Source organism: Bos taurus, chromosome 8 (genome assembly GCF_002263795.3).
Source record: "Bos taurus isolate L1 Dominette 01449 registration number 42190680 breed Hereford chromosome 8, ARS-UCD2.0, whole genome shotgun sequence".
Lineage (NCBI taxonomy): Eukaryota > Metazoa > Chordata > Mammalia > Artiodactyla > Bovidae > Bos > Bos taurus.
This window is the reverse complement of record NC_037335.1, coordinates 66,019,590-66,038,628: the sequence shown is the minus strand read 5'-3', so window position 1 is coordinate 66,038,628 and position 19,039 is coordinate 66,019,590. Positions and strand designations below refer to the sequence as shown.

Below are 19,039 nucleotides of genomic sequence, written 5' to 3'. Positions count from 1 at the left end.
AATCAACCCTGAATATTCACTGGAAGGACTGACGATGAAACACCTATACTTTGGCCCCCTGATGTGAAGAGCCAACTCATTGGAAAAGACCCTGATGCTGAGGGCAGAAGGAGAAGTGGGCGACAGAGGATGAGAAATGGCTGGAAGTCCGTATAGACTCAATGGACATGAATCTGAGCAAACTGTGGGAGATAGTGAAGGACAGGGAAGCCTGGCATGCTGCAGTCCATGGGGTCCTAAAGAGACTCGACTGAGTGACTGAACAACAATAGCAACAATGCTGGGTGTGGGATACAACATAGACAATTTTCCTCTCTTGAGGTGCTAGATGTTTTTCTCCAATGTGAAGGCTAGCACAAAGGATAACTTACTCCAAGAACTTTCTTGTACTTGTCTTGATTATGTAAATGTGATTATAAGTGTGTCACTCAGGTGATAGCTACATCTTACTATAGGTAGGGCATGTGCTTTTGCATGTCTGAAGAAAAGAATGTGGCCAGGCTGGTCCTGCCACAGGTAGGCTGGTCTCTTCTCTGAAGTTCTTACAAACCAAATCACCCAAGGCTATCACCCAGCCTAAGATCTGATCTGTCTAGCAGGCTGTTTTTATTTGTATATAATTCTGTTTTTAAAGACATTTTTAATCCTTATGATATGTCTACTGCTCCAGGAACAAACTATTTTTAATCATAGTGCTTGGACGGAATGGGGTCAATATAATTCCAATTAAACCTTCTACATGAATTTTGTCTGAAATTAAAAACTTTTCTATAGATTTCAGATAGCAGAATACATACCCAAACATTACTCTTCCTCTCCAAAAAAAATAATACAAATAAAAAGCCAGTGAGACAGAACTTAACTTACCAGATAGCAAAGCATACTATGAAGTTACTGTAAGCAGATCCGTGTGTTATTGGTATAGGAATAAACACAGCAGTGGGACAGAATAAGGAACTCACAAAAACATCTGAGAATATATTAGTTATATATTAATATATAATATATAGCTATAATACATATATATAATATACAATATACATTATATAGTTACATATTAATAAAGCTAGCATGTATGTGTGCTCTGCTGCTGCTAAGTCACTTCAGTCGTGTCCAACTCTGTGCGACCCCATAGACGGCAGCCCACCAGGCTCCCCCATCCCTGGGATTCTCCAGGCAAGAATACTGGAGTGTGTTGCCATTTCCTTCTCCAATGCATGTAAGTGAAAAGTGAAAGTGAAGTTGCTCAGTCGTGTCCGACCCTTAGCGACCCCATGGACTGCAGCCTACCAGGCTCCTCCATCCATGGGATATTCCAGGCAAGAGTACTGGAGTGGGGTGCCATTGCCTTCTCCAGTATGTGTGCTCAGTCATGTCCAGTTCTTCTCAACCCCATGAACTTAGCTGGCCAGGCTTCTCTGTCCATGGGATATTTTTAGGCAAGAATATCAGAGTGTATTGCCATTTCCCCCTGCCAGGGTATCTTCCCAAACCAGCTATCGAACCTTCATCCCCTACATTTCCTGCATTGGCAGGTGGATTCTTTACCAATGAGCCACCTGGTAAAACTTAGTATGTAAGGAAACTCAACTATGTGGGATAAAGTGTGGGTTAGTTATTAAATAGTGTAGGACCAAATGGATATCTATCAGGTAGAATACAAAAATTAATCCTATATCACATAAAGAATAAATATCAAAGATTTAGGTTTTTTTTATTTAAAAACTAAATAAAACCAATTAAAAATTCTTACAGGAAAACCCATGAGACTATGTATATATTATAGGGTTTTAGAGACATTCCAAAGCTATAAAGAAATATACAGACCTAATGACCACATATAAGTGAAAATATTTATAAACTCAACATATTATGTAATATTTAAGATTGATAAATCTGAAAAAATATATGGACCATGAATGACAGAGGGTTATCTATCAAATATAAAACTGTCTTGTAAATTGACCAAAAATTAAAGAAATAAAATAAAAATTAGGCAAAAGAATAAGAGTGAACAATGATCAGAAAAACAAGTCCAAATGGACAAAAAACAGGTGAGAAGATTATTTAATTCACCAGTAGTCCCATAAACACAAAGTAACAAAGAGATATTAGTTCATGTTCCTTGAGCTGGCAGGGGTATATGAGGGTTGCCTGAGATGGGATGGAAGGCTCTAACATACATTGCTGGTGGAAAATGTCATATTATAGCTTTTTGGAAGGCCATCCAACAACGTTTATTAAAATGTAAAACTGTATAAAATTTGTGACCAAGAAATTCTACTTCTGGAATTTTATCCTATCAAAAGGGAAGCCCCTGTACTGAGCACACATGTGCAACTGTCAGCTTATAGTGGTAAAAAAGTTGAGATAAAGCAATGCCCTGAGTAGGAAATGACTAGATAAATAATGGTACGTTTTCCTAATGGATAGTGATGTGGACATTCTAATGTAGAACTACTCCTGATAATGGAAAAGAATTCTTACAAGGTATTGTTGAATCAAAAAATCTAGATGGAGAAAAACTTTTATAAAATGATTTTTTTGTAAACAATGTCAAATGTGGAAGCATATAGATTCATAAATACATGTGTGAGTATGAGTCTATCTATCTATAGAGGATTCCATTACTATAGACCAAACAAGGAAGGACAAATATTAGCTTTGTAACATCCCAGCTTGACAGAGGGACTGTAGCCATGTGGAGAATACGGAGAAAGAAGGAAGAAACCAATTGAAAACAAAAACACTGCATTAAAATGCCTTAATATGATTGCACTTTAACATTTTTGTGAAACTATTCATCTATTTCCACGAACACATAAAAATGAAACCACACATAAACTAAAAAAAGTACAGTAGGCTTTCTGTATATCCAGGTTCTGCATCCTCATATACAACCAACCAACCGGGAAAATACTTAGAAAGAAAAATTTCAGAAAATTCCAAAGAGCAAAACTTGAACTTGACCAGCACCAGCAACTACTCACATAACAATTGCATTATATTTACAACTATTTACATATCATTTACATCGTGTTAGGTACTATACATATTCTAGAGTCGATTTAAAGTATATGGGAGGATATGACTAGGTTATATGCAAATACTGTGCCATTTTATACAACGGACTTGAGCATCCATTGCTCCAATTCGGGGATCCTGGAACCAATTCCCCAAGGATATCTAAGGATAACGATTCACGTGATTTGTACCTTCCCTGCCTTCAGAAGAGGTATATTTTAAAGCTGAATCAATCAAACTGCAGTTCCCTTTTCTCTTGAACTTGCGTATAGACTTTCTTACCATGATGAGGACCTGTGGCTTGTGTTTCTTGGACAAATCAATGATATCCACTTCATTATAATAGAGATTTTCAAAACAGCCATGAAAGTTTTTATGTGGGAATGCCACTGATTTTCCATGACCAGGAATCCCTCCGAAGCTGATCTTAGAAAGAAAAAAATGACATAAATAACATTGTTTAATGATTTTCTGATTATCTGACTAAACATGTATGATTATTGGGTATAATGGTAATTGTCTCAAATCTGCTTGGCATTATTTTATATTATCATGCTAATTTCAAAGGAGGTTTTATATGTATTTACCAATGCTTTATTTATTACACTAAGATAAATATATTAAATATCCTTCTTATAATTTGCTGCTACTCATATAGTTCTGTTATTTTTGTTGATGGGGAATATTGCATCTTTATGCCCATCGTAAATTTCGATTTTTGTGACAAGGCAGCCTACTGTGATGATATTCGACTTTATAAACTAGACTGTGGGATCCTGCTCTTTGCCACAACTCTGAGAGATGAGAATTACAAAGCCACTTATAATATCATTTAAGACCAGAATCTCCAGCTGGTCTCTGCTGCTGAGGCCACTCATACCAAGTGAATGTTGAATCCTGGTTTGCTGACAGATGTGCTCAGCAGAACTGGCAGAACAAACAATGCATTTCAGTGTATATTAGACACACGTGGGCAACATGCTGCAAATATCGTCTGGTGTTTAAAAACCCCAAGAAACAGTATTCTGAGATCTGTGCATTTGGCTTTCTTGTTACTTAAAAAATTCAGATTGGAATATATGTGGATTACTTCTCTAAATTATCCTAGGTAGCTAATTCTGTTTAGGATTGCCCTAAAACAAAGAAATCTCCAAGGTAATATTCACAGCCAAACACCAGATGGAATACAGAACTGTGTGAACAAATGCATTTAAAAATATTCTTTGTTGAACTGGTAGCTCTTCATGTATGGATTTCCTAAATTTAACAACTATTTACTCTCATGTGAAGACTAACATCTGTAAGGAATAAAATGTCTCAATAGCTTGAGCATGTATCTTCCAGTGTGAAGTTACCACACATAAGAAATATTTTATCAGAGTTCTGAATTATTAGGAAAGGGAACTTTTCACCGTAGTAGTATTTTCCCTAGAAGATTACACTGCAATCAAATTATAAAATCTGTAATACTTAAAAGGTCATTTCACACCTTATAATCGAGATCCACATAGCTGGACTCTCCTTTTGCCCGAAAATGATGAGTGTGTGTATCCACAGTGAAGTTGACATCTGTACTGAGGAGCTCAATGAGAACAGAATGCCAGTGTTCATCGTCCAGCAGACTGCCCAGCATGAGAGCATCAGGCGAGGGCAAGTCAGCATGACCTGAAAAGAGAAGAAGTGTAAATGCACCGTTCCATCCAGCTCAATACCATGATTTCTTCAGTGTTTTCAGGTTTAGCATTTTTCACATCAGTTACACTTTCCTTACATTCTTTTATCCCAAGAACTGGCGAGCTGCTTTTATCTTAATCTTAAATACAGTCTTCTTTGATATTGAGTAGCATCTTCTATCTAACTTGTTTTATTATTATTATGTACTGAATTTTCAATTTTCTTGAAAATATTTTCTTCCTAGGTCCTCATCCATAGGACTACTTCAAAAGTTTCCGATAAGCCACCCTTGTCATCATGATATTATCAGGTTATTTATTGAGCATCTACTACTGATCTTACATGATTATCAAGAAATAAAACTTTTTACATAAAAGCATACTGAAGAGCACACATGCTGTTCTTAGTATAGCTCTGTAGGTGACCACGTGTCCATTTGTCTGGACAGTTTTGGTCTTCAGAATAATTATTTATAGGGTCTACTTTTTTTCACAAAAGTGTTCTTTTTTGTTGTATGTTTGTTTTGTTTTTTAAAGAAAGGCAGACTGCCACATGGAATGCCTCATTTGGATGTGTCTGGAGTCTTGGAAGCTTGACGACCCTACGTTCTCCTGCAAATGGACCTTGAGAGCTTGTTTTGAGGTTCTAGCAGAGAAGCAAAGCTACGCATATACCCTTGACCAAAGAATGGCCCTCCTCTAGAGGAGAAGGTGGTCCTCTTCAACCAAGTGCGCAGCTTTGGGAGGAACACACATGGAGCTGTGAGGGAGGAAGGGAACACCTTTCTAGCCAAGCCAGATCACCCTCACATCCAAAAGTACTCTGGTTTTAAATTAACTACTTAACTGCGAAGAAAAATCCATCACAAAGGATACTTTCATCTAAATAGTATTTCCCCAAAACACCTTTTTTTTTTTTTTTTACCTGAATTAAGGAATAAGATGAGTTTTCCTTTAACTAACTCCAGGGTGATGTGTTTGTCATTTGGTCCTTCTCTGTGGAGTAGAATCCCATTGTTCTCTCTGGTTTTAAATTTCAGAGAAATAACTTCTTTGATTGGATTCATGGATTTATGATTAAATGTGTACAGCAAAGAACTCTTCCCATCAAAATGAACCATCTCGGATCCTACAATGGAAGACATTAATGTGGTCTAATTATAATACAGTCTTATCAGTGCGTTGAAATGTGTAAGTCAGCACACAGATATACACACATAGCATATCTCTGGCTTGTTTAGAGTATCTAACATATTTGACATATCTAAACTCCACTATTTGCCTTTTCTTCCATCTTCCCCAAAATGTATCATCTAGAAATGTTGGTTAATTTCAATTTCTCCTATCTTTTACTGGCCTATTTCCATCCTGTAAATAACAAAGATCAGGAAAAAAAGTTAAAGTCAGTTTCCCCTGAATAAAATCTCCCTGTACATTTAATAATCATTCAACATTTCTGTTTTTCTGAAAAGCTATACTAGTTCTCACAGACTGGTAAGAAATTAATAATAGTGTCATTCAATGTAAAGGGCTTAATTATTTCTGAACCAGAAACTGACTTTTAACAATTCTCACATAAGCAGTCACTTTAATATATTTTTGTCTGGCCATAAAAGACACACATAAAGATACCAGATATACTAAATACTACTGCAGACCATATTAAAGGGTTCTCAGTAAACAGGGATGTATTTTTATTCCGACATTTTGATCCAGTGACAGCACAAGGGCACAGCTATTTTGTGTTGTACCTTAAGCACACTAGGAAGATTGTTTTGCCACGTACTCTGTGTCTAATGTGTACATGGACCTGCATTTCATTCAGGTTAACTATTTCCAGGGCTTCCCTTGTGGCTCCGCTGGAAAAGAATCTGCCTTCATTGCAGGAGACCTGGGTTTGATGCCTGGGTTGGGAAGATCCCCTGGAGAAGGGAGAGGCTACCCACTCCAGTATTCTGGCCTGGAGAATTCCTGGACTGTATAGCACATGGGGTCGCAAAGAATCCAACATGACTGAGCAACTTTCATTTCTTTCAATCTGTGGGCTTCCCTGGTGGCTCAAACAGTAAAGCATCTGCCTGCAATGCGGGAGACCCAGGTTCGAAGATCCCCTGGAGAAGGAAATGGCAACCCACTCCAGTACTCTTGCCTGGAAAATTCCATAGATGGAGGAGCCTGGTGGGCTACAGTCCATGGGGTCGCAAAGGGTCGGACATGACTGAGCGACTTCACTTCACTTTAACTATTTCCAGAAAACCCTTTATATTCACAACTTAAAAAGAATCATCCATTTTATGCAGATACCTTTTGAAAAATGCAGAAGTTTGATTCATGTCAGTCAGTCCAGTTCAGTCGCTCAGTCAACGGAACTGAAACGACTTTTTGCAATCCCATGGACTGCACCATGCCAGGCTTCATTGTCCATCACCAACTCCCAGAGCCTATTCAAAACTCATGTCCATCAATTCAGGGATGCCATCCAACTATCTTACCCTCTGTCATCCCCTTCTCCTCCCACCTTCAATCTTTCCCAGCATCAGGGTCTTTTCAGATGAGTCAGCTCTTCGTATCAGGTGGCCAAAGTATTGGAGTTTCAGCTTCAGCATCAGTCCTTCCAATGAATATTCAGGACTGATTTCATTTAGGATGGACTGGTTGGATCTCCTTGCAGTCCAAGGAACTCTCAAGAGTCTTCTCCAACACAATTCAAAGCATCAATTCATCAGCACTCAGCTTTCTTTATAGTCCAACTCTCACATCCATACATGACTATTGGAAAAAAAAAAAGCCTTGACTAGACAGACCTTTGTTGGACAAGTAATGTCTCTGCTTTTTAATACAATATCTAGGTTGGTCATAGCTTTTCTTCCAAGGAGCAAGTGGCCTTTTAATTTCATAGCTGCAGTCACCATCTGCAGTGATTTTGGAGCCCCAAATAATAAAGACTCTCACCATTTCCATTGTTTCCCCAACTATTTGTCATGAAGTTATGGGCCCAGATGCCATGATCTTAGTTTTCTGAATGTTGAGTTTTAAGCCAACTTTTTCACTCTCCTCTTTCCCTTTCATCAAGAGGCTCTTTAGTTCTTCTTCGCTTTCTGCTGTAAGGGTGGTGTCATCTGCATATCTGAGGTTATTGATATTTCTCCTGGCAATCGTGATTCTAGCTTGTGCTTTATCCAGTCTGATATTTCGTATGATGTTCTGAATATAAGTTAAATAAGCAGGGTGACAATATACAGCCTTAATGTACTCCTATCCCAATTTGGAACTAGACTGTTGTTCCATATCCAGTTCTAATTGTTGCTCCCTGACCTGCATGCAGATTTCTCTGGAGGCAGGTCAGGTGGTCTGGTATTCCCATCTCTTTCAGAATTTTCCAGTTTGTTGTGATACACGCCATCAAAGGCTTTGGCATAGTTAATAAAGCAGAAGTAGCTGTTTTTCTGGAACTCTCTTGCTTTTTCAATGATTCAGTGGATGTTGGCAATATGATCTCTGGTTCCTCTGCCTTTTCTAAATCCAGTTTGAACATGTGGAAATTCACAGTTCACATACTGTTGAAGCCTGGCTTGGAGAATTTTGAGCCTTACTTTACTAGCATGTGGGATGAGTGCAATTGTGTGGTAGTTTGAGCATTCTTCGACATTGCCTTTCTTTGGGATTGGAATGAAAACTGACCTTTTCCAGTCCTGTGGCCACTGCTGAGTTTTCCATATTTGCTGGCATATTGAGTGCAACACTTTCACAGCATCATCTTTTAGGATTTGAAATAGCTCTACTGGAATCACCTCCACTAGCTTTGTTCATAGTGATGCTTTCTAAGGCCCACTTGGCTTCACATTTCAGGATATCTGGCTATTAGGTGAGTGATCACACCATTGTGGTTATCTGGGTCATGAAGATCTTTCTTGTATAGTTCTTCTGTGTATTCTTGCCACCTCTTCTCTTAGATTCACATATAAAATGTAAAATATATAAACTCTTAACTCTGTCTCTAAGCCATATAATCAAACAATTGTTCTTTGTTGCATAATTAAATAGACATGATTAATAAAAACATAACTCTGTTAAATTCAAATGTGTCCCTTAGAGTATAAGATAATAATAAACTAATGAAAACTTGACAGTAAAGAATTTAAATGCTTTCACATTTTTGCAGTATAGTTTATGTGTCACTGAAAGGCAATGCTTATTTTTGCAGTCAGTCGATAAATTTTTTTTCTGTAAGTGATTTTCCCAGGATTATTTTGATTGAATTATTTTTTTCCTCATCTTCCCTCTTGCTGTATTGCTTTGTAATAGTAATACTCATATTCTAGGGATCAGAATCTCTTGGAGTGTTTGTTAAACACAGACTGCTGGGTCCCATCTCAGGGTTTCTGACTGACCAGGTGTGTGTATGTGTGAGGGGGGCGGCCCTGAGTATCTGGGTTTCTAAAAAGTCCCCTGTGATATTGATGCTGCTGATCTATGCCTATATTTTGAGAACCATTGCTCCAAATCACCTAAATTATATTTCCCAGAATATTCTCCTCAGGCAAAATGGAGTCATGAAAAATGTATTATGTGATAGAAACACAAAAACATGGCTTAAAAAAAATTCTTTTATCCTAATGTTTTGACTCTCTCTCTAACATGATCACTAACACTAGTTTCTAGAACAATTAACCACATGTGAGTCATCAAATTATATTTTATGAGGCAGATTCAACATGTATTTTGACAGATTTTTTTAAGCCTAAAGTGACTAAATTATAATACAGATATGTAACCACTTAAAAATCATGTATCTTGTAACAGTTTAACTAAAATCTTAAATGATAATAACTTGAGCTCAATTGAAGAGGTTACTATAGAGATAAAATTCAAAAATTGCTTTTAGAAATCCAGACTTTTAAACTTCCCTTCATCTGACACCATCCACATCACGCTGCAGCCTGTTATTGTACAGTCCCACGAGCTAATTTTTCAAGATTTATTTAAAAAGAATCAAGCTTGAAAACAAAGAAGAGTTGGCAGAGAGTATAAGAACCTGCAAAGCCAAAAAACATTTGCTGGCTGATCCTTTACAGAAGTTTGCCATCCCCACTCAGCAGAACCACTTAGCGATTATTTCTGGACCTGGGTCCTGATGTTCAAGCAGTAAGAATGAACTCACAACCAGACATTTTGTGACTTTTCTATGATTGAAAAATCAAAAATCCTATTTTATATAGGAAATCACAAATGTCATTATTTTTGTGGACTTTCCTATTACATAATTCAATATACTCTATTTTCGAATATATATTTTATGAGGTAAAGAATAGGTCAATATTTCTTCTCCTGGCTATATATTTCTGCGTATAATATAAAAGACTGGTTTCTATACACAGTCTTCCATAGCTTCAAATTCTACTTTGCCCAGGATTTTGCTTTGGTATAACGAAATTTTTTTATTAAAAAAAAACACTTCTTTCCATCTTCCCTATCCCCCAACCTCAAACTAATTTCCATCCATTCCACAAGCACAGCTTTATTTTCAGTTGATATTGATGCAAGTATTACAAACTCTGCTGGATGCTGGGACAAAACAGGAGAGGACAGATATGGCCCAGCCCTCCTGGAACTGACAGTTCTTCCCTCACTTTCTCATTTCTACTATCAGGAAAAAACAGATCACACCTATAATATCTAATGTCTTACTGTGGGTTGCTAGGAAACTACAGTGACAAGGAAATGTTTTAGAGCTCAGGATGGAGATAGGAGAAACAAAGACTTCTCTGGTGAAAGTGTTTGGAAAGAAAGAATGCAAAGAATCAAGATCATCTAGGTATCAAACTATCACACAATAAATACTCTTTATACAAAATTTACACATAGGCATTGGAAAGTCGCCAACCATGGTTCAAAAACTGGGCTGCAGTGTTAACCAAGAAGCCCTCCAGGTAAGCCCACACAACAAATAAGAATACACATGATCACATAGAATATTTAGATTGGAAACTCAGTTATAATAAGCCTCATTGAACAGAATCTATTTTATAAAATATCATTCACCACCAAGTGTTCATAAATTAATCTGAATATTTGAAAACAAATTGGCAAGTCAATATATATGTATATTTCAAAATTTAGCACTAAATACTGAAACATGATTCGTAAAAGCTAAATGTAAAAATTTTTAAGATAGTCATATTTTGGGATAGAGAGTATTTTGTTCAGTAAGTCAGCAGCAATGACCTCTCCCAATATGAATGGGGGAGAACCCTTTGTGATCCTCCTTGAGTTTAATCTCCACTAAGTAGAGGCTCCCTTTAGCTTCAAATCATCAATCATGCCATGACCTGCAGAAGCCAACTTTCATGTCTCAGGGCTTACTGGTAATGAATGCCAAGATGAACTTGTTTCCACCAGTCCCCTAAGCATAAAATTTTTGCTATTGTACTCCTATAAAAGCAAATCAAATATTATATGCCCAGAACTAATACAAATAATCCACTATATTTATTTGAATGAAAACACCAAAATAGTGCATTAAATTACCAATTGGCATCATACTTAACTTTTACAAGAAATCCTCATATTTATAAAATGCTTTTGTATGCAATTCAATTATTTAAACAATTAGGGTACTTGACACAGAAGTCACTCATTATGTGTTGAAATAGAAAGCAATAGTTTCCTCTATTGTAAGAGTACAGAACCTACATTCCAAAAAGAGTAGGGGAAATGTGATATTTAGCTGAAAATAGGAAGTGTTTTTCCAATGTCACATGTTATAAACATTTGCTTTGTTAACTAAGGCTATATTTTGATAAATGCATCAGTAACAATATTATTAAAGAAAACCCCACACATGCTTGCCATTTTATCAGGAGGGAGAATAAGTTAGTGCTGATATATTTAGAGCCTCTGGATCTGGTCCCACAAACAGCCCTTCATAACACAGGAACAGTTGCTCAGAGAAAGAATCTGTGAAGTTGTCCTGTAAGGATTTGAATATTGGTTCCATAGTGGAAAACTTACTCAACCTCTCTGTGCCTCAGTTTCCTCACCTGTAAAAGGATAAAGAAGTCTCTCCCACACAACACTAAGTATATTGTTACTAAAAAACTTATCTATACAGTATGTACAGCAATGTCTGAAACATGTCTAGTCCACAGTGGGCATGGGCTACATCATTATTGTTAGTAGTAAGTCACTTCAGTCATCTCTGACTCTTTGCCACCCAGTGGACTGTAGCTCTCCTGCTTCCTCTGTCCATGGGATTCTCCAGGCAAGAATACTAGAGTGGGTTGCCATTTCCTTCTCCAGGGGCCCTTCCTGATTCAAAGATCAAACCTGCATCTCTGGCATTGCAGGCAGATTCTTTACCACTAAGCCAATAGGGAAGCCCCATCTTCTATTTATGTGAAGTGAAAGTCGCTCAGTCATGTCTGACTCTTTGAGACCCCATGGGCTATGCAGTCCATGGAATTCTCTAGGCCAGAATACTGGAGTGGGTAGCCTTTCCCTTCTCCAGGGAATCTTTATACTTGGACACAAATTGAGAATGAGAAATCCATGCCCAAATTTATTTGATCTACAAAGAATAGGCATTTCCCTTCACCTCTACTCACTCCTTAGTATCTAGGGGACAGAGATTGTGCCTTATTCACTTTATTCAGCAGGGTGGCTTGCATGGGGTAAAAGTTTTGTAAACATGTATTGAACTAATACTTTTTCTAATCTAGTTTGAATATTTTCTTTTTCCATAATTGTAATGGATAATACAGATCAGCATTCCCTCATGTGACTAAAGATCATTATTAACTTCTGGAGTTTTTATTTGTCATGGTGACTACTTATCCTTTCATCCTACGTTCCTCTATTCCTATTAACGCATTTTCGAAACTAAAATCTACTTCGAGTAGAATCAGTGCTTAACAGAAGGAAGTTCCACATGCAGACTTTTCTCTCAACATTCTCCCTAAATATTACAAAATAAACATTCTTTATTTTTATAAAACATTAGGAACAGGTTTATAAACATTGACATATGGTGCGGTTGTTACAAAGAACATTTTTCACTGCAACAATCAATGTATTTTTTTTTAAGTAAAATAAACACAAGGTTTTAAAACAGGCAAGTACATGTTCTAGTCCCTTCTTCTCTTCCCTCTTAACCCATTTGATTTTCAATGCATGATTTGACACAGGACGGAAGTGCCACTTGGATGACTGTAGACCCCGATGGGGGTCCCCATTCTGTGCCTATCTAGTCTACATTTCTGAATTCATGAACTATGTCCCTCATTTCTTCTCCCCTCCTCTCCTCTCTTCCTTTCTTCCCTCTCTCACTCCAACAATAAACACAGTGATGAATATAAAATTTCATTACAACTGTGGGGCTAATACAACACAATATGACGAGGGAACACTTGAGAATGACACTGAATATGAACATGTGGAGTCAAAGTAAATGGCAGAAAAGAATCAAAAGATGACTAAAAAACCTCATTAAAGAAATGATGGTGAAACTGCCGAGAATTATCTAGATGTCTGTGGAGAAGGCAATGGCACCCCACTTCAGTACTCTTGCCTGGAAACTCCCATGGATGGAGGAGCCTGGTGGGCTACAGTCCATGGGGTCGCTAGGAGTTGGACACGACTGAGCGATTTCACTTTCACTTTTCACTTTTCACTTTCATGCATTGGAGAAGGAAATGGCAACCCACTCCAGTGTTCCTGCCTGGAGGATCCCAGGGACGGGGGATCCTGGTGGGCGGCAGTCTATGGGGTTGCACAGAGTCGGACATGACTGAAGCAACTGAGCAGATGTCGGGGGCTTCATAGACCTGTGTCAAGGATGTCAAGTTGGAATTGATCAGACTGTATGTAAATGTTGCTGAAAACTTTACGAAATGGGATGAAAGCTCAGAGAACACTTTTGAGTAGAATATATAGCCTAGAACAAGTCCATAAGAAATGTTAACTTTGAATGGATGGGAATGCTAGAGAGGCGAGGGGCAGGGGAAAGTGAAGAGTCTCATGCTAGATCCTGGCCTTGGTGTGTAGGTCAGTAGGGACTCTAAGAAGACCTGACACTTTCCACTTTTACTCCAGAAATGGGGGAAAGGCTTTTCAGTTAGTGAAAATATATATGCCAACCCAAGAAGCCATGAAGATATGCAGTGTTTATAGGAATAGTAAATATCATTGTAAATGGAATGTAAAAAGATGACACTAAAAAGAGATAAGCAATCTAGACATTCTCTCACTAACAACAGGGCAGAGGAAGTACACATGAAAAAAAGATAATAATTATCACTTTGAGCTATAAACCAAATCAGATTAAATGACTACCAAAAATAAAAATGCAAAGTGCTACACTTCAATCATTATTAATAATAAGAATGAAGACAAAACAGAGCCACTAATATTGAGAAATATACTTTGTGTTGTTTTACAAGTGATGATTATTTCCTGTTTGCATTTTTATGCTAGGAGTCCCTTATGCCCAACAGTTCATGTTTGCTGAATTTAGGATGCACGCAGGTTCTGTGACAGCTGTACAGTCAACTGGCCCTTCCAGGCACCAGACACTCAGCTTTGATCTTCCTGGTACTGACCTCTAACCCAAGAAACTGGAGTAGTATCTCTTCACCAAGAACATCAAGCTAACAGCAAATCCCCATCAAAGAGCATGTTCTGCTTTGAAGTCAGTAAACCTGAAGTTGCTTCCAGAGTAATGGGAGAAGGAGACATTAATTTCATGGGATCAAAGAGAAAGTCTAAATATCAGGCATCCTAGCCATCACAGCAGTGAGCACACTGACAGACCCCAGAACCAAAAGGATGGAAGGAAATACAGAAAGAGGGAAAATAGGTTGATGGCAACCCAGCACCATCTATGCTGAATGGTCCACGGACTCATAAACACTAGAGAGCTGAGGTGGGGTTAGGAAGCAGAGCCAGAGTAGAACATGCCATTAGGAAGGGGTATGAAACAGAGGCTGAAGGTGACCCTTGAATGTGGGATGGGTGGCTTGGGTGAGCCTCAGCTCCAGAACCACCCATTGTCTATGGGGGTTATCAAAGTGGAACTGATACCTCCGCTGTTCAACAACTCATGCCCACGCCCATCCCTGCACCACAGGAACACTGAATTCCTACTCCCCCAGTTTACATATGTTGTTTTGTCTAACAAGCACCATCCCTACCCCCGTCTCACTGCCCATGACCTTTATTTTGAAAACTGAATTGTTTTGAAAAAGTTTCCTTTTCCAACCCAACCCCTCTATTCCCCATGCCCCATCATCATGTTACAATATATTTGCTTTGTATAATTTTATGACTTCTCATAAACTCCTGACAAAGAAATAAATAATCTCAAAATCATCCTCCACATACAACCCAGTTCTCTGCAGATAAATTCACATATGACCAGTGAGGGAATAAAGAAATCAATGTCTGAATAGAATGGTAGTCGTGAATACAAAATGAGGAAAAAAGACAGTTTTAAATCTTAGATCCAATATGTAATAGCTCTCGCAAATATCTAATTTCTCAAAGGTTTGGTTTCTTTCTTTTCTGAAGCAGTGAGGTTACTACTATACTGAATTCATTTGGTTAGAGTGGGAGTTGAATGAGAAAATGTTGCAGGGGGTAGGATTTGACATATTAAATATCCTGTGTATGGTATATCTTATGGTTACACTTCTCTACAAAGTTAATACTTTGATCAGGGACAGAATGAAGTGTGACAAAAACTCTAAGATGTTCCCAACCAACTTATTCTTCAGGTCACTCTTCCAGTTTTCTAGAAGATTATATTTTAAATTAATTTTTTCATTTTTGTGTTCATTTACAAAATACCAGAATATTCTAGACCTTCAAAATGGCAGCTGTAGATTTGATCCCCATGTATTTCATGGAATGCTTTTACGCTTGTCTTTATGCTCAAATTGACTGCCAGCATCTTTATTTTTATTGTCAGTGGGGAAAAGCCGGAAGACATGAAACATAAATGATGTTCAAAAGAAGTTTCCACAGCGACGCAAGTAGAGAGAAAAGTGAGTCACCATGGGGACCAGGGAACATGGGGACATCTGTTCTTACCTGTTTTCCCACAGGAGGATCATTCCATCAATCACAATAAATACAACTGCTCTTGATTTGAGCTTTGTTTATTTTATGAAGTGCCTGCTATATAACAGGTATTCGGCTAACCTCTGACAATCTAAGATTTTAAAGCTCATTTCGGGTCCTCCTCCGAATTCAACCTTAAAATAACTGTAATATTATTAAGACTTTCCATAAAATCAGTTTTGCCTGCACAGATATTTAAAAAGCTGAAAAGTCAAGTTCCGTTTTCAATTTAGTGTTTAGAACACAACACTCCACCAAAACCTTCATTTGAGGAATAAACACCACTTACTGTAGGCACATCCATACACTTCAATCCGCATCCCAATCCTGCCTTTGGGGTTCCAGGTTAAGGGGAGGAAGCGCAGGAATCTGGCTTCGAAGGTAGGCTGGAGTCTGTAGTGTACCACACTGTCTGCATTTGTGTTTCCTGGAAAACCCTGAGAGAAAACAGAGAAAGGAATCAATGTGTCTGCATAACACCATCTTCCTGCTCTCACCTCACAGGCTCATAATGGCAAACAATGCTTCACTTTGTTAGTATGCAAATTCATGGCTGCTTTAGAGCAACTCTGCTAATTTCTGAGGCATGTGACAATCTCTCTTCAATGCCTGGATTAGTCATCACCATCTAAACTTTCCTTATTTGTAGGGTAGTTTAAGCTTCAATGGCACCATTAAACTGGCTATAAACCTGCTGCTTTCGAAGACTTGCTTTTAGAAAGTGGCTCAGCCCCCACCTAAATCATTTCCTAATCTCCAAGTAGTCAAGACACACAACCTCACTTTCAGCACAAACAAGCACAATGTCAGCTTGCAGGATGTACAAAAAGAATCCTAGACCCTAAAACTTGAGAGGTGGGAGGGATCTGACCAGTGTTCTAGTTCAAAACCTTTAACTTATAAATGCAAAAATGTTAGTTACTTAGACATGTCTGACTCTTTGCAACCCCAGAGACTGTAGCCTGCCGGGCTTCTCTGTCCATGGGATTTCCCAGGCAAGAATACTGGAGTGGGTTGGCATGCCCTCCTCCAGGGGATCTTCCCAACCCAGGGATTGAACCTGCATTTCCTGCACTGTAGGTAGATTCTTCACTGCTGAACCACCAATGCAAAACTCAAGCCTAAGGAAATGAAGAGTCTATGCAGGCAGGACAGCTATTCTCCACTGTGGCCAGGACAAGATCATGGGGATTCAAATTTTGATCTGTGTTCACTGCGCTTTGTCAGGGTGCCCCAAGTTATCAGCATTTAGAAGCTGCTTGGGGAAACACACCAACGCCACCAGCCACAAGATAAGAGATGTGATTTCTCAACTGTGGGCATCTGGCTTCATGCTAGAAGGGGTCAGCATGAGAGCAAAGAAACTTGTTATAAGCAGTATGACTTCTTTTTCATGGTGTTCTTTTTAATGTAAATATCAGAAAGTAGGGAAACCAAAAAATGGATGGTATTGTAGACATATACATCAATTACAGATATGTTACTAATGACTTATTCATTTTAAAAAGACCTACATGTAGGTGAGAAAGCTTGCATAAACACAGCACAAACTTCAACACACAGGAAGTGCATTCCAATGTAACTTCTCCAGTCATCCTGGCAGACCTCTCTTTAATAGTGTTTACTGTTCTGTTGTTTAGTCACTTAGTTGCACCTGGTTCTTTGCGACCCCATGGACTGTAGCCCACCAGGTTCCACTGTCCATGGGATTTCCCAGGCAAGAATACTGAAGTGGATTGCCATTTCCTTCTTCAGGGGATCTTCCTGACCCAGGGATTAAATCCACTTCTCCTGCTTGACAGGTGGATTCTTTACTATTTCCCAGGCTTCCCACCTGGTCAGATCAGATCAGATCAGTCGCTCAGTCATGTCCGACTCTTTGTGACCGCATGAATCGCAGCACGCCAGGCCTCCCTGTCCCTCACCAACTCCCGGAGTTCACTCAGACTCACGTCCATCGAGTCAGTGATGCCATCCAGCCATCTCATCCTCTGTCGTCCCCTTCTCCTCCTGCCCTCAATCTTTCCCAGCATCAGGGTCTTTTCCAATGAGTCAACTCTTCGCATGAGGTGGCCAAGGTACTGGAGTTTCAGCTTTAGCATCATTCCTTCCAAAGAAATCCCAGGGCTGATCTCCTTCAGAATGGACTGGTTGGATCTCCTTGCAGCCCAAGGGACTCTCAAGAGTCTTCTCCAACACCACAGTTCAAAAGCATCAATTCTTCGGCTCTCAGCCTTCTTCACAGTCCAACTCTCACATCCATACATGACCACAGGAAAAACCATAGCCTTGACTAGACGAACCTTTGTTGGCAAAGTAATGTCTCTGCTTTTGAATATGCCATCTAGGTTGGTCATAACTTTCCTTCCAAGGAGTAAGCGTCTTTTAATTTCATGGCTGCAGTCACCATCTGTAGTGATTTTGGAGCCCAGAAAAATAAAGTCTGACACTATTTCCACTCTTTCCCATCTATTTCCCAAGAAGTGGTGGGACCGGATGCCATGATCTTCGTTTTCTGAATGTTGAGCTTTAAGCCAACTTTTTCACTCTCCACTTTCACTTTCATCAAGAGGCTTTTGAGTTCCTCTTCACTTTCTGCCATAAGGGTGGTGTCACCTGCATATCTAAGGTTATTGATATTTCTCCCGGCAATCTTAATTCCAGCTTGTGTTTCTTCCAGTCCAGCACGGAATACTGCATGATGTACTCTGCATATAAGTTAAATAAACAGGGTGACAATACACAGCCTTGATGAACTCCTTTTTCTATTTGGAACCAGTCTGTTGTTCCATGTCCAGTTCTAACTGTTGCTTCCTGACCTGCATACAAATTTCTCAAGAGGCAGATCAGGTGGTCTGGTATTCCCATCTCTTTCAGAATTTTCCACAGTTTATTGTGATCCACACAGTCAAAGGCTTTGGCCCAGAGTTTATTGTATGTGAGCGCATGCTAGGTCACTTCAGTCGTGTCTGACTCTTTGAGGCCCTATGGACTGTAGCCCCTGTAGGCTCTTCTGTCCATGGGACTCTACAGACAAGAATACTGGAGTGGGTTGTCATTTCCTTCTTCAGGGGATCTTCCTGACCCAGGGATTAAATCCACATCTCCTGCTTGGCAGGTGGATTCTTTACTATTTCCCAGGCTTCCCACCTGGTAAGCCCAGAGTTTATTGTACGTGAGCTCATACTAAGTCGCTTCAGTCATGTCTGACTCTTTGCGGCCCCATG

At 38.9% G+C, this 19,039-nt stretch overlaps 1 protein-coding gene across 4 annotated transcripts in view; it reads right to left on the bottom strand.

The window, feature by feature from the left end:
* CNTNAP3 (contactin associated protein family member 3) overlaps nucleotides 1-19,039 on the bottom strand; it is a 236,007-nt gene that overhangs the window by 101,313 nt on the left and 115,655 nt on the right. For all 4 annotated transcript variants that reach the window (XM_024995997.2, XM_024995998.2, XM_059889290.1 and 1 more), the window contains 4 exon segments: nucleotides 16,102-16,249; nucleotides 5,623-5,826; nucleotides 4,514-4,689; nucleotides 3,307-3,450 (listed from right to left, as the gene is read on the bottom strand). In XM_024995997.2, coding sequence (XP_024851765.1) covers nucleotides 3,307-3,450; nucleotides 4,514-4,689; nucleotides 5,623-5,826; nucleotides 16,102-16,249 — 672 coding nt within the window.